The 14,289-nt window shown below is 34.7% G+C and overlaps 1 protein-coding gene across 1 annotated transcript; it reads right to left on the bottom strand.

The window, feature by feature from the left end:
* Window positions 1-1,087: 1,087 nt before the first annotated feature.
* LOC129927878 (metallo-beta-lactamase domain-containing protein 1-like) lies at window positions 1,088-10,567 on the bottom strand. The gene is made up of 5 exons (XM_056039499.1): window positions 10,420-10,567; window positions 4,955-5,070; window positions 4,040-4,142; window positions 2,227-2,410; window positions 1,088-1,159 (listed from the first exon to the last, which is right to left on the bottom strand). The coding sequence occupies exons 2-5, from the start codon at window positions 5,004-5,006 to the stop codon at window positions 1,115-1,117; spliced, it is 384 nt and encodes a 127-aa protein (XP_055895474.1). The 5' UTR covers window positions 5,007-5,070; window positions 10,420-10,567; the 3' UTR covers window positions 1,088-1,114.
* Window positions 10,568-14,289: the final 3,722 nt, after the last annotated feature.

The raw sequence follows: 14,289 nt of genomic DNA, 5'->3' as shown, positions 1-14,289 counted from the left end.
ATTTTGAAGTGGATGTTGTCATCTGTGGAGAGCTGATGTGTTCCTCATGTTCGTCCAAGATCCTCTGACTTTTATAGCCTTGTGGGACCTGAAAGAAGGAAAAAATTTCAGAATAAAAAAAATAAATTTTGCACTAGTTTATTTTGTCTCTTAATTCAGTCTTTAAAAATCTGATCAGCTCAAATCAGACTTAATGTTGGATACTGGTGCCTAAACTGTTTTAATATTATGTATTAATCCCATATTATTATTATTTACAAGCACATTTCAGTTTGAACATTTGTCCAATGGCTACTTTTTTATACATTCTATAAGTTGCAGATATTACATTTTGGATTAAAAACAAATCACAATTGTGGGTGGTCAAACTGTAATGTACCAGGTCATGGAGTCAACAGATAATGCCTTAGGCCTGGCAATACACTTATCAATCTAAAAAATGGTTTTATATCCAACTTTTTTTTTTAAATCAACTTAAATACTACTAAAATCAAACATAAACTTTTCAAGAATGCACATCATTTAAGAGGAAAATGACAATGCTGTAAACATATAAGACAGACTCATGCCAAAGGGAAGGACAAAACAACTTAAATGCACCTTAAACGTAGGTCCATGTCCTGGTATGATAAAGTCAGTCATCTCCAATATGGTATATCTTGATTGCACCTGGAGATTTGGTCGCTCACTTTTTTTTTAGCCAAAGGGAGGGGGAGAAAAGATCACCTTCACAATAAAATAAATCCCCTGTGAAACACAAAATTGAAAAAACATTAAACATCAGTTTGAAAATAAAGTGGAGGCCCAATGGCTGAACAGTAAAGCCCTTGGCTTCTGAACCAGGGGGCCACAGAAACATATGACCTTTACATCATCTTGCGTTTGATTGCAAGGTTGGAAAGGGAACTTTAACCATACTTTTTAAAGCTGGATAGTATAATCCTTCAACATGATTTTCTGTGTCAAGCAGAAGGTTGTACTTTTCTTACACCACCTAACAACAACAACAAAAAAACAACCAACCAACCCAACTAATACTCCAAGATTAGCCTTCTTCACCACCACCAACACATCATTTCTTGTATGACCAGGTGTTGGCCCTATTTCTACATCCTCATCTATGTTGAAGGGCATCCCCTGCAGGAAGAACAAATAAGACCTGCAGTATCAAGAATAAATAAAGAAAAGTTTATCCATAATGTGCAGTGACGCAGGGTAGGACTCAGAAAGATATTTGTAAAAAAGTAAACATGAGATATTCCCTTAAATGATGGCTTCTTCAAGCTATTTCAAGATTAAAATGATGTTTTTATTCAAACAAAATGATTTGTATTTTTATTTATTAAGAAATTAATTTGTTCTGATTTTTTATACTAAGAAATTAGCACATAGAAAGGATCTGACATATACATTCATCATACTCCGGAACTTAAAGGAAAGGATAATGATGACATTCTAGGTAGTTCAGCATGCAAAGATATTTAAAGAAATTAAACATTGTATGCAATTATTAATGACAAATGAAAAGTAGTTGATAAAACAAGCCAATTGCTTTATTTACTAACAAATGAAGGAAATAGGGAATTACTTAGCTCTATTTAAACAGTCAGTGTAACAATGAAGTTTTCTATTTCTTATCTTGTTTTACACAAAAATAACTCAAGGATATCAAAAGTAAACATCATCAATACAAATACATAAACATGTTCAAAATGCAAGCCAGTCAACAAACAAAGCTTCAACTTCAGCATGTCAAAAACTAAAAATGTCTAAATCAGGCTACATCATAATGCCATGGTATAGCAGAAGAGGAATTTAAATGGAATGTGATGAGTTGGATAGTTCGATTCTGTTTGAGAACTGCCTTAAGATTTGAGAACATTTATGAATGTTTGAGTGTTTAAGAATAAATTTGTAGAACAATCACATTTTCTGTCTACATTAAGATGTCTGTCCAATCTTCCCATAGAAAAGTTACATTTAAGACCTGATTAGAATAATCTCTGAGTTTGACAAAGAGCTCTTCAAATGGCCCAGCGACTGATGAACTTTTACTTCACCAGCTATATGGATATTAAGATAGCAAAGGGAAGCTTCGCTAGTTGCATTATTATGTCTACAAAATCTTTATCTATGCAACTACTACAATCATAGGGGAGCAATACAAAGAATTTAAACTGTGTCTGCACAAAACACTAAAAACAAAAAATATTAGTCTGTAGATACCTCTTTCAACTCATGCAGTAAGTACTGATCATGTTGACAAATATCATAGCCTACACAATGGACAGCTCCAGAGAAGAGGTTGAGGTTGCCAATCTGTTCTATGTGTCCATTTAAGCAAATAACATAGTGGATGTCTTCAGGTTTCAAACCCTGGTCACTCAAAGCTGCAGAGCATACACAGATTCTAAATAGTAAAAAAAGATCTTAACTCTTATTTTATGTAAGTCAGATCTTATGTATGTGAATTATGTTGGAGAAAGTTATTTTAGGTTGTCAAAATGCAGGCCAGATGACTAGTCGCAACAAAATGATGTACTGGTCTCATGAATGGCTTGGCCTCAAAGAGAAGAGTACTTGTCTTAAACTAAAGAGTACTTGACCTAAAAAGAAAAGGGTACTTGGCCTCAAAGACAAATGCACTTGACCTTAAAGAAAAAAAAGTATGTGGCCTCAAAGGGAAGAGTACAGTATTTAAATGTTTTAAAGTAGTAACAATATGAAGACAAATATAAATTGTGTCTAAACATCTGTTTTAGTTAAAAAAAAAACAACATTATTTGTACTGTGACAAGTGTTTTGAAGTTGATTCCTTCTCATGGTGCCCTATTGACTACTGATAAAACCATAAACAATGTATGGTCATGTTACAACATCATTTGTCCTTCATCTGGTGAATTATAAAGGGGGAAAGAATCGAGCAAGGAGTGGACAGAACTGACTCTGTGACTGTCATTCTGAGTGCAGAGAGGGATGCAAGCAACTAGTCAACAGAAGAGATGGCTGCCTAGTTATTTTGGTATGTGTTTGAGAATGTCACCACTACGGTCCAAAGTTAGAACCAGACTGCTTCTATCCCTGCAAGAAGTTTTGGCTAGGACAGTATTTCTCAAACTGTGGGGAGTGACAATTTGAAAAAATGTGAAAAGGGGGGTGGAAGAAAAACAGCGAGTCAATGAACATTTAATACCGATACATAAATTTGGATTCTATACATATTGTAAATATTTATGATAAATAAAATCAGAATATTGTTTTATAATAATATGTCTTCTTTTTCATTACATTCTAAAAGCCTTCATTGTAAAAGCCTACAGCGCTAAAAATTTCTCCAGCCAACTTAAGGCGGCACAAATGAAATTCTTATTGTTTTCAACCAGCAAATATTTGAGAAATACTTGGTTTGGAGATGAAAACTGATCTTAAAGGCTAAGCAAGAATTCTAGTGTGACCCACAGTCCCAAGAAGAAATAGGTAGGGTACCTAACTTTAGTTGGGAAAAGTAAAGGCAGTTGGTCATTGTGCTGGCCACATAATCATCTGCACAATAGATTGCAGGGTTCGAAACAGGAACTAGTGAAAGATTAAAGTATGTTAATCATTTTTTCCAATTATGGTCTAATACTTTAAGTGCCTTTCTTTCTGAGAAATAGTTCAAATAGACATAAAATATCTGTCTGAATTAGCCAAAATGAAAAACTAAACATCTGTAAAATGTTAAGAAATGCATGAGTCCAAGTATCAGTATTATATAAGAAAAGATTTTACTGGATGAAAGACAGATTTATAGACAATTAGCAATACAAAGCTATTTAGATGGAAAATATTGGATCTAAGCAATCCTACATGTAGTCAGTAGGTGACCAAAGAAGTTCGGATACAAATCTAGTCTGGCCTATATAAAGTTCGGATACAAATCTAGTCTGGCCTATATAAGGTTCTGATACAAATCTTTTCACAAAGATGTGCAGCTCATCTAGAGGTAAATATATCCTAAAAAAGGGAAAATAAAAATTAAAATAAAATTAAAGTTTACCTTTGAGAAGTAAGTCCCTTTCCCCAAGGGTTCCCAGTATTAACAATAATGTTGCGGTGGGGACCTTTTAGTAGTGTGATGGTGCTACATGATCTAACAGTTCCTTCAAAGTAAACGATATATTAATTAACATCATTGTAGATTTTGAAAAAAAAAAAATGTATTATACAGCAAATTTCATAATATTAAAATAGGAGAATAAATTGGTCTAAAATTTTATAAATCAAAGGAATGAATATTTTCTTATTCATTGGTTGTTGTTTTTTTAAATGTTGCTCTAGTATAAAAAAAAAAATGTGTTACCACATCTTTTCAAACTGAATCAAATTATGAACTTTATTTATGATGAAGCCTTTTAAAAGTAGATTATAGAATACAATAGCACTAATTATCAATAATAACACCATTTGTATGCAATTATAATGATTTGACATCTAGCTTAATTACAATAGCTTATGTGAAGATTTTTTTTAGGGGGGAGGGGGTAAAAGGGAAAGAGGGGGGGGGTCAAATCAAACCCAGAATAAATCATTGAAGTATTTAATCTATATCACATATAGATCTTGCAGTCAGATCTAGATCAACTAGGACAGAGAGAGAGAGAGAGAGAGAGAGAGTGCATGTAGGTCCCAATAGTATGTCAGAATATGTAAGGATAGATAACTGCCAACTTATTGAGCTGAGAAGCCATGGTCCCTAAATTAAAAGTTTTACCATCTATTGGCAAATACAGAATAGGTTTTAAAAAACAAAAAAAACAGAACCTTTAAATCCAAGGGTTTCAGTAATATTTAAACATTAAAAAAATGTCAATGGGTTAAAAGTTATAAATGATTAATACCATTAAGTCCTTAAGTATTCTTGAATAAAAAAAAATGATTTCAAGAAAACAAAGAAAAAAAATAAAGTCTATACCTTGTGAGTCCAGCTGGGTGTAACCTTCTGTTAGAACAATAATGTCAAACATTTTACAGTATTTCTATATTTATTTATACAGAATGATTTTAAAGTCAACAAGCTGATTCAAAGATCTGTAGGTAGAGAAAACAAAATGTTAATAAATAACAGCCATTTCATAACAAAAACATTTTAGACCAGTCACTTGCAGAGTAAGACTCAGCCAAAAATTGGAGTATACGTTAAAAATTATTAGAGTAGTTTATGCTATTTGGACACCTACAGGCCAAAATTGCAAAGTTTGACTTCGACAGCGCATTATTTGATAATTGTTTGACATAGAAACAAAAATGAAGTACCAAAATGTTCTTTAATTTATGAAGAAAAGGTTGCCTACTTATTTTTGTACCCTATCCTATATTTTTTATTATATTTAAGGTCAAAAGAGACCATGTGTCATTATTAATTCAGACAAATTTGTCACAGTTTATTTGATTTCGGACACCATAATTTATTTCAGGCTTCAATAAACTCAAATTTTAATTTTATATTAATATTAACTAAATTCTAAGATACCCCATGCATTTCCAATAAGACAATATAGATTTATTTTTAATTTCAAAGTAGTTTTGTCATACTAAAATCAGTTTATATTGTATGACTGAATAGAGTTAAATGATGAAGATTGTAGCATATAATAATTTGTAGTTTATTTTATGTTTGCATGTTTTATTGAGAGCTTTACTTTAATTTGGACTTTTTATTTTATGTTGTGTGTATTAATTTTTCACTATTCTTATTAATATATAATTTTAAATTAGGTTTTATTTTTTTTAATTTTTTGTTTTATGGTTTCTGAGCATGAACATGTTATTAAAAAAAAAGTAAAAAAAAAAAAATTAAAGAAAAAAAAACAAAGATTTTTTTACAGGCTTAGAAAGATTTATATATAGCTGTATTCAAATTTATATATTTAAAATTTCAATATTATTCACAATTGGTGAAAATAAATAAAAATAAAATTAAAGTGACCATCTTTAACTTTTTAACTATAATATCACAATAACAATAATTATGATTGCTATAATATAGCATGAAATAATGAAAGTATTTAATATAGAAATGTAAAGAGTTATGTATGATAACATTTTTTTTTAAAGTTTAATGTGAACTAACGATATTGATCAGGGCAACAGGCGGAACACAGAAGGTTGAATTTTTCTAATCCTTCTTCTGCATTCTGAGGGACTGATGTGCAACAAGTGTGCCACCACTGATCGCATTGTTCACATAGAACCTAAAGAGTGCCTTTGTTTCTTGTAAGGCAACCAGCAGGACAATCTTTCATTTGTTTACATAGAACCTAAAGAGTGCCTTTGTTTCTTGTAAGGCAACCAGCAGGACAATCTTTCATTTGTTTACATAGAACCTAAAGAGTGCCTTTGTTTCTTGTAAGGCAACCAGCAGGACAATCTTCATTTGTTTACATAGAACCTAAAGAGTGCTTTTGTTTCTTGTAAGGCAACCAGCAGGACAATCTTTCATTTGTTTACATAGAACCTAAAGAGTGCTTTTGTTTCTTGTAAGGCAACCAGCAGGACAATCTTCATTTGTTTACATAGAACCTAAAGAGTGCTTTTGTTTCTTGTAAGGCAACCAGCAGGACAATCTTTCATTTGTTTACATAGAACCTAAAGAGTGCCTTTGTTTCTTGTAAGGCAACCAGCAGGACAATCTTTCATTTGTTTACATAGAACCTAAAGAGTTCCTTTGGATCACATCAGCAAGGTCGAGAGAGGGATCATGACGCATGGGCCACCCATGACCCCTTTATCCAAGGCCCAGGAATGCGCCCCGGAGAGGAAACTCTGGTGCTGCTGCAAAGCGGCTAAAACAACACGGGAGACAACAGTTACAGGTTGTACGAATTGTGGCAAAGTCTGCTGTTCTAGAATTGGCTTGATTAGCCACACCAGATTCTGCCCCGTCTCGAGATTAAGCCAAAACCAGTGACTCATTTGGGAGCATCCATTGCCTTTCGAGACAAAGGAGCCACATATATATCTAAAAAGACACTTCCTGGCATTGATGCCTTGATCTTAATATTTTTTTTTTGCTTTAGAGGGAGATACTACTGACACCGTCAAGCCGGTAAACTTGTGACCTGATTACTGAAGCAATAGATAGCGTGGCGCTGCCACTTGCGTAACATTCTTCAAAAGGGTCCTTTGATGGGAAGTTTTACCACCTGATTGTGCATATCTTGTCATGTAAACTAATACTTTGATATATAATTACTAAATTAGATAGAGACTTATATTAAGTTATTAGTTAATTTATATCATATCTAGATCTATACCCAAAAATTTAAAAAAGCACTCACTCTGTGTCAGTCGCTCACTGCACTGTCACTAAGACGTGACTAAGTCTAAACCCCTGCTCTACTCACGCCTAGTGTCACTAAACACACTGTCACTGGCCTGGGCGTGACTGGGACACTGTCACTGGTCCTAATAACTAGAGTCTAACTAGATTAGTAACTTATTATATAACTATTATAAGTACTTAGACTACTAAGACTAAGTAAAAAAGTTTTAAGTAGACTCTTCTGTAGTCGGGTATTAATTAACTGACTGAGTATAGAATTAGATCTAGAGTAACTTACATCTATCGAACACCTTTGTTTTAAGGTACTTATCAAACACCCCATTGTATTTTTTAAAATTCTCCTTTATTTCGATGATTATGACGAAACTAGTCCATTCCTATTGTGCATCGTCCATTTCTTTATAGTTTAGTTATATTTAGTTTCATTTTCACCCGAGGATAATTTTTTTACTTATATTCAAAGTGCATTGGTAATATTGGTATAAAAATTTCACTTTTTTTGACCTCTTGGGAAGAGTGAAGTGAGTCTCGGGTTAAGGGTATTTTTTAATGCCAATGATGTTCAGCTCAACAAAAACTATATAATACGCTTCTAATTAGGCTGAGAAATATTTGCAACAATTTTCTTTAAAGTGTCCTTTGCTACCTAAACATGAAAATTGAGGTTTAAAAAGGGGGTGTTCGATAATAGCAGTTTTTATATAAGCAATCTCAGCTTCGTAAGATATCGAACGCCATTTTAATGTTAAAAATAAACATCAAAGGGATATAACCCAAAGAACACAAAATATTTAAATTATATATTTTTTAATTGTTATTTTTAAAAATAATGTAATGCAAAGTACATATATAAATTACCCATGTGTTACAATTTGTATCAGCTATTTTTGGTTTACCGTAAATGTGCTATATTTTTCTAAGTAAATAGATTTACATCGATATGCACTAATTGTACCCATTTTAAAAGCTTGATTTTATGACACATATAGTTTGATGCTATTATCATCGTTGTGCTACCATAGGTGCAAGGAATATAGAATATAACACAGGAACAATGAATTTAGAATATATCCAGTTGTGTTTTTTTTTTCAGATGCCCCATTCTATTAACTTCCCAATTATGTTTTATAAACCAATACCTAGCACATGTGCTTGATGTGAAGAGATATTAATAAAACGAAAGGGCTGGGGGGGGGGGGGGGGGGTATAGAATGTAGATATGGTATTTTGAAATAAAAATGTCTCTGGTAGGTAAAAAAAAAAGGGGGGGGGGGAGAGAAACAGTCCAGACACTGTATCAAGAGATCATCAATAATTGATCGACCATTAAAATGTGACGTCAGCCTCAAATACATATTCAGATGTGCTTCTCGATCTAGACGTGTGGCGCAGGGTCTAAAAAAATTATATATAAAGTACCATATACCATAAAGTATGATAAAGCTCATAATGCGCTACAAAGACACTCCTTTGAAACATAACAAATACTCAAAATAATAACAATAACACATTTAACCACTCTCTTATTCTGCCTACACCCCCTTACCCGCGCTTTCTTCTTACGCAATTCCACTCTCCAACATTCACACTTTTTCAGACTCAATCCAAACGCAGCCACCAGACTAACACACAACAAAAAAAAATGGTCAGTGACAGCCCAACACACAGGTGTAAACCAGGCCACCAACGCAGCCCCAAAACATTATTCAAGTTGTAGTAAGAACAATGTTGAGGGGAAAGGGGGAAGAGCCATCATTCGAGTACCTAAGGTCAAGCCGCTAATTAGGTCACAAACACTAGGCGTGATAGATATATAGATATGTTGTTTGTGTGTGTGTGACAAATACTAAGCGTGCTCTAAAATACGGTGTTTTTTTTTTTGTCAACCAAGTGGTTTAGGGAGGACGGATCTATCTACATCTATAGGTAACACAGCTCGCAAGCTACCATAGCTTTTCAGCACCCCCCCTTCCCCGCCCAGATCGAAAAATATCTAGCACTGACTTTTGGGCTGTTACATACACTGAGCGTGCTAGATCGGCGGCTAGTTACGTAGGGCTGCGTACCGTATGTTTTGTTTTTAGGTCAACCAAGTAAACTGTTGTGTCCTGCAATGACTTGGGGAGGATTATCTATTGGCTACCAAAGCTTATTAGGCTCTCCCTCAAATAAATAATATCTGGATTTAATTTATTAATGGCCTTATGTCTCAAAATAGCTTAGACCTAAATAAGTACTACGGTAATGCGTTACTGGGCCTAGCACCGTCAGTTTCTAAGCAGAGCTGATCAGTGATAGATTATAGATTCCTTCGATGTGGACCATGTGAAAATGACTAAAATCTGTCTGTCTTGACATGGCGTAAAAAGAAAATGATATAAATTTTAAAAAATATAGATTATAACACTTTTGAAACACCATACTTTTCACAAAATTTTAAGATTATAGTACTTTTAAAACACCATACTTCTCATGTGTTCGATAAGTTCTTAATATGTTCGATAAGATAAGATAAAGGTAAAAAAGTGTTCGATATTTTAAGCTTTTGAAATCATCGACCTGACTCACTTTAACATCAAATATAAGTTTAACTTTGAGTAGTAATAGAATAAAACGTGTCTACTTTTTAAGAAAAATGGATGAGGAGTTCATAGATATAATCAGTTTTTTTCTAGGTCTAATTTTTACGGAGATACACAAATTCAAACATAAAAAATGTCGGCGAATGAGCTTAACTTGTTCGATAAACGTAAGTTACTGTAGACTAGATTGCTGACTGATTTAGTCTTTTGACTTTTTTTTTTTATTTTTAGAATAGTCGATAGATCGATCTAGTATCTACTATAATCTACTACTACTACTACTTACTACTACTACTACTAGGATCTACATTTGGAATCAATGATTCAATCTCGACTACCTTAGACCTTAGTTAGACTTAGACGGCTTAGTCTAACTAACTTACTTAATTATAACTAACTTACTAAGACTAAGACCTAATAAGTCTAAGTCCCTAAGCCCTAACTAAGTTAGTAAGTCCTAAGTAAGTAGCCTACCTGCCTCTAGCCCTAGCTTAACTAGCTGATTAGTTTTACCGCTGATTCTATTTTGGCTAAGATCTAAATCTAGACTGAGATCTAGATCTATCTAGGATTAGAATCTATTATTATTCTTTATTTTTATTCTTAGATCTAGATCTAGAATCTTAGATGACTGGTTCAGTGGTTGCCGCATCTAGAAACCATACTAGTAATAGTAACTATGGACTAGACTCTAATTAAAAATCATGTAAAAATTGTAACAACGAAAAAATCTTATTTTGTTTAACAGAAGAGCTCATTACTACCCAGACGAAAACCGTGTCAAATAACCCCCTTTTTTTTTCTCTCTGATGTTGATCCGAAACGAATACCCATGTTTGAAATGAAAAAAAAAGATTATACGAAACATTTTAAAAGTATTTTTTACTGACAGTACCATAGATTATATATAGTCTATGACAGTACTTATATCTATATGTCTATACTAACTGAACATGCTATATCAGATCAATGACCTCCACGTTATTTTCTTTGTTAGGCCTATAATAATAAGACTAGTCTTTGAGTCCGTAGATTATATCTTATTTTATATAATTATATAATACAGGAATGCAGTATTTCGTGTGGCTGCGCAGTCCCAGCTGTGACCTACTTATTTTGCCACATCCAGGGTAAGCATAACCATTGTCCGCAGGTGGTCGATTTAGATTTTCTTTTCGCCGTCTGCAGATTTTCATTTGGTCTCAAATGTGTATCTCGCGGCCTTCGTGAGTGACCTCCAGCTGTCTTGTTCTGAGGCCGCATGCAACCAGGTACTCTCTTCTATGTCAGCCAAAGAAAGTTGACGCCTAAGCTGGTCTTTGACTTGTTTCCGTGGGGCGCTTCTGTTACGTCGATCACCTTTTAGTTCACCAAAAAAAAAAAAAGACTGCCATTGGCATACGTTCGTCTCTCATTATTATAGCTTTTATATAGCGCTACTTTCATGCTTATAACATGCTCAGAGCGCGTTTGGTCCAATCTCATTTGTGGACCAGTGGGAGGAGGGGGTATCTAGGAGTTGGTTTTCCATGCTGCCTTTAGGCGCTCAGTAAACACAACTCTGCCCGAGTCGGGTGTCGAACCTCGATCCCCCTTCTAGGTAGCCAAGCCAAGCCTCTCGATCACGCTTCCCACGGGATACGTGCCCTACCCAGCGCAACTGTCACACCAAAAAAAGTCCCTCTATACTGTCCATACCGGCGTTCACAAGGACATTGCTGTTTGTAGTGCGGTCTTGCCATCCTATATCCATGATGGAGCGCAAGCATCTTTGGTGGAAGCGCTCAAGAAGTCTTAGATGTTTCCTATATAGTGTCCATGTCTCAGAGCCATACAGAAGGGTTGAGAGAACCACCAACTGGTAGACACTAATTTTTATAGGCAGGCGGAGCGATCTGTTCCGCCAAACTCTCGCCTGAAGGCGTCCAAAAGCGCTACTGGTCCTGTCGAGACGGTTATCAACTTCCCTTGAAAGTGAGGCGTCATTTGACAATATACTACCTAGATATGTGAAGTGGTCTACCACATTAAGGGGCTGTCCGTTTACGGTGATCCTTGGGGCTGAGTATGTTTTATTGGGCGACTTCTGGAACATGAATTCTGTTTTCCCGAGGTTAGGGTTAGGCGGCAGCGTAATTAAATTCGTTTACCGCGTTCTGGAGGTCATGTTTATTGTGAGCTAGCAGGGCGCAATCATCGGCATAGAGAAGCTCCGTTATGACCATCACCTTTGTTTTTGTATGGAATAGTAGACGTCGAAGATTGAACACATTGCCGGTAGAACGAAGCCGGATATAAATGCCTTCGTGCAATCGCTGCCTCAATGGACCCATCATTATCGAAAGAATCGCTTGCAAATGTCCCCCAGAAAAATATGAGAGAGGAGCTCGACGACCTACCGACATCTGAGGAAATTGAGACAGCAATATCTAAACGAAAAAAAAAAAACACAAGGCACCTGGCTCTGATGGACGCTGAAATATTTAAAATGGGTGGTGTTGCCCTAACCGAGAGTCTAACAGACTTGTTCGCTCTATGCTGGGAGAAGTGCGTGGTCCTACCTGAACTTCGTAATCATATCCCTATACAAAAAGGGGGACAAGTCTATCTGCTCAAACCTTAAAACTATCGAGGCATTACACTTCTGTGAGTAGCAGGAAAGATCTTTGCTCGAGTGTTGCTCGACCGACTAACCCACTCTTTAGTGGACTAGGTTTTATCTGAAAGCCAGTGTGACACAGAGGTGCCCTTTCTGATCACTTTCCAATAGAAAATGGCGTAAAGCAGGGCTGTGTACTTGCTCCTACTCTATTCGCTATCTTCTTTCTTAGTTATAATGCATTTATCACTTACTTGATCTATATTATTAAAATAGAATGGCACCCTCCTTCAAATTCTTTGGAGTGAAAATACAAATGTAAAACATATAACATGTTATATCCTCATGTTTACTTTCACTAACAAGAAAAGTAAGTTTGTAGAATATACATCATGCTCAGTTGTTTCCCTTTATTCCCAGCTCCCACTTACTTCAAATTTAGCATATTCCACAGCCTTCAGGTCTATATTATCTCTCCTTATTAATATTTTATACATTTAAAGTTTACTTGAAATTATATAATTATTTTCATTGGTCTAATCTAAATTTTGAACAAGTTTAAAGAAATGTTGAGCTTTTTTTTTAAAAATTATTTCAAATCTTGAGCTATAAGTCAAATGTGATGAACAGAGCAACCAGATCAACATGACACTGAGTCAGAACTAGAGAACTATAAGGTGTGGTTTGGTATTTAAAGTATAGAAGCCAACTTGATGACCCTATTTATATATCCCAATAAAATTTGTGTGATGCTTCTTACTCTGTTGTAAATTCTGCCAAGTAAAACAAAAATTGATGAAACTTGAAAACAAGATTAGAAAATAAATAACTTTTCATTTCATTAGAACATTTTGTTCAGTAAGGCATCAGTTGTGGTGTAATGACAAATGTTATGAAAAGTAACAGAACCAATTCTTGTTAATCCATTAAAGCAATAATATATCAGCTAATATAAATCACATATTACAATATCACTAGGCTAATTTGAAGATCTAATAGTGCGAGGGGCCTTTAACAAAACAATTGATTGCTAGAATTATAAAGAACAACTACTACTTGTAGCATAGTCATTGTAGGGTCACATCTCTGTGGCTTAATGTTCACAATTACACCTTATTCTATTTAAGATATTGATTCTAACCAATGGCAGTTAAACTTGAGTACGGAATGATTTTATGTACAACACTTCTGCAATTAAGTAAGTAAGTAAAGTTCCCCTTTCAGACCTTGTGGTCTATAGGGCAGATGATGTAAAGGTCATCTGATTCTGTGGCCTACAGTTAATGAAGTATCATATAGCCATCACAATGACCAACCGCCTTTACTTTTCCTCAACTAATGCCAGGTACCCATTAGAGCTGGGTGGACTCAGAGGGCCCAAACTTTTTACATGATAGATAAATAGTTACATATCTACAAGGCAGTGGCCTCGAAGCACTTCATTATGGCTCTCAGATTTGGCAGCTACATGCAAAGCATTTAAGAGTGCTAGAAGGATTGAACCAAAGGAGTCTGGGTTCAATTATGGGCATAAAATGGCAAGAATACACTAAATATAAATACAGACTGCCACAATGAAACAAGGATGACCCAAAGAAAAACTGAAAGACCAGACAGACAGTTATAATAGAGCTCATGGTCTGTGTTGATACATAAACAAAACTTCCAACTTCCTTAAACTTAAGACTGTCATAATAAACAGCAATAGAAATTATCTGATATGAATATTTACAAACACATTATACAAGTAGTTTAACATAAGTTATTAAGAAAAATCAAAACAC

The sequence above is a fragment of the Biomphalaria glabrata genome, chromosome 8 (assembly GCF_947242115.1).
Source record: "Biomphalaria glabrata chromosome 8, xgBioGlab47.1, whole genome shotgun sequence".
Lineage (NCBI taxonomy): Eukaryota > Metazoa > Mollusca > Gastropoda > Planorbidae > Biomphalaria > Biomphalaria glabrata.
The sequence above is the reverse complement of the archived record's forward strand: the minus strand, read 5'-3'. Positions and strand labels throughout refer to the sequence as shown.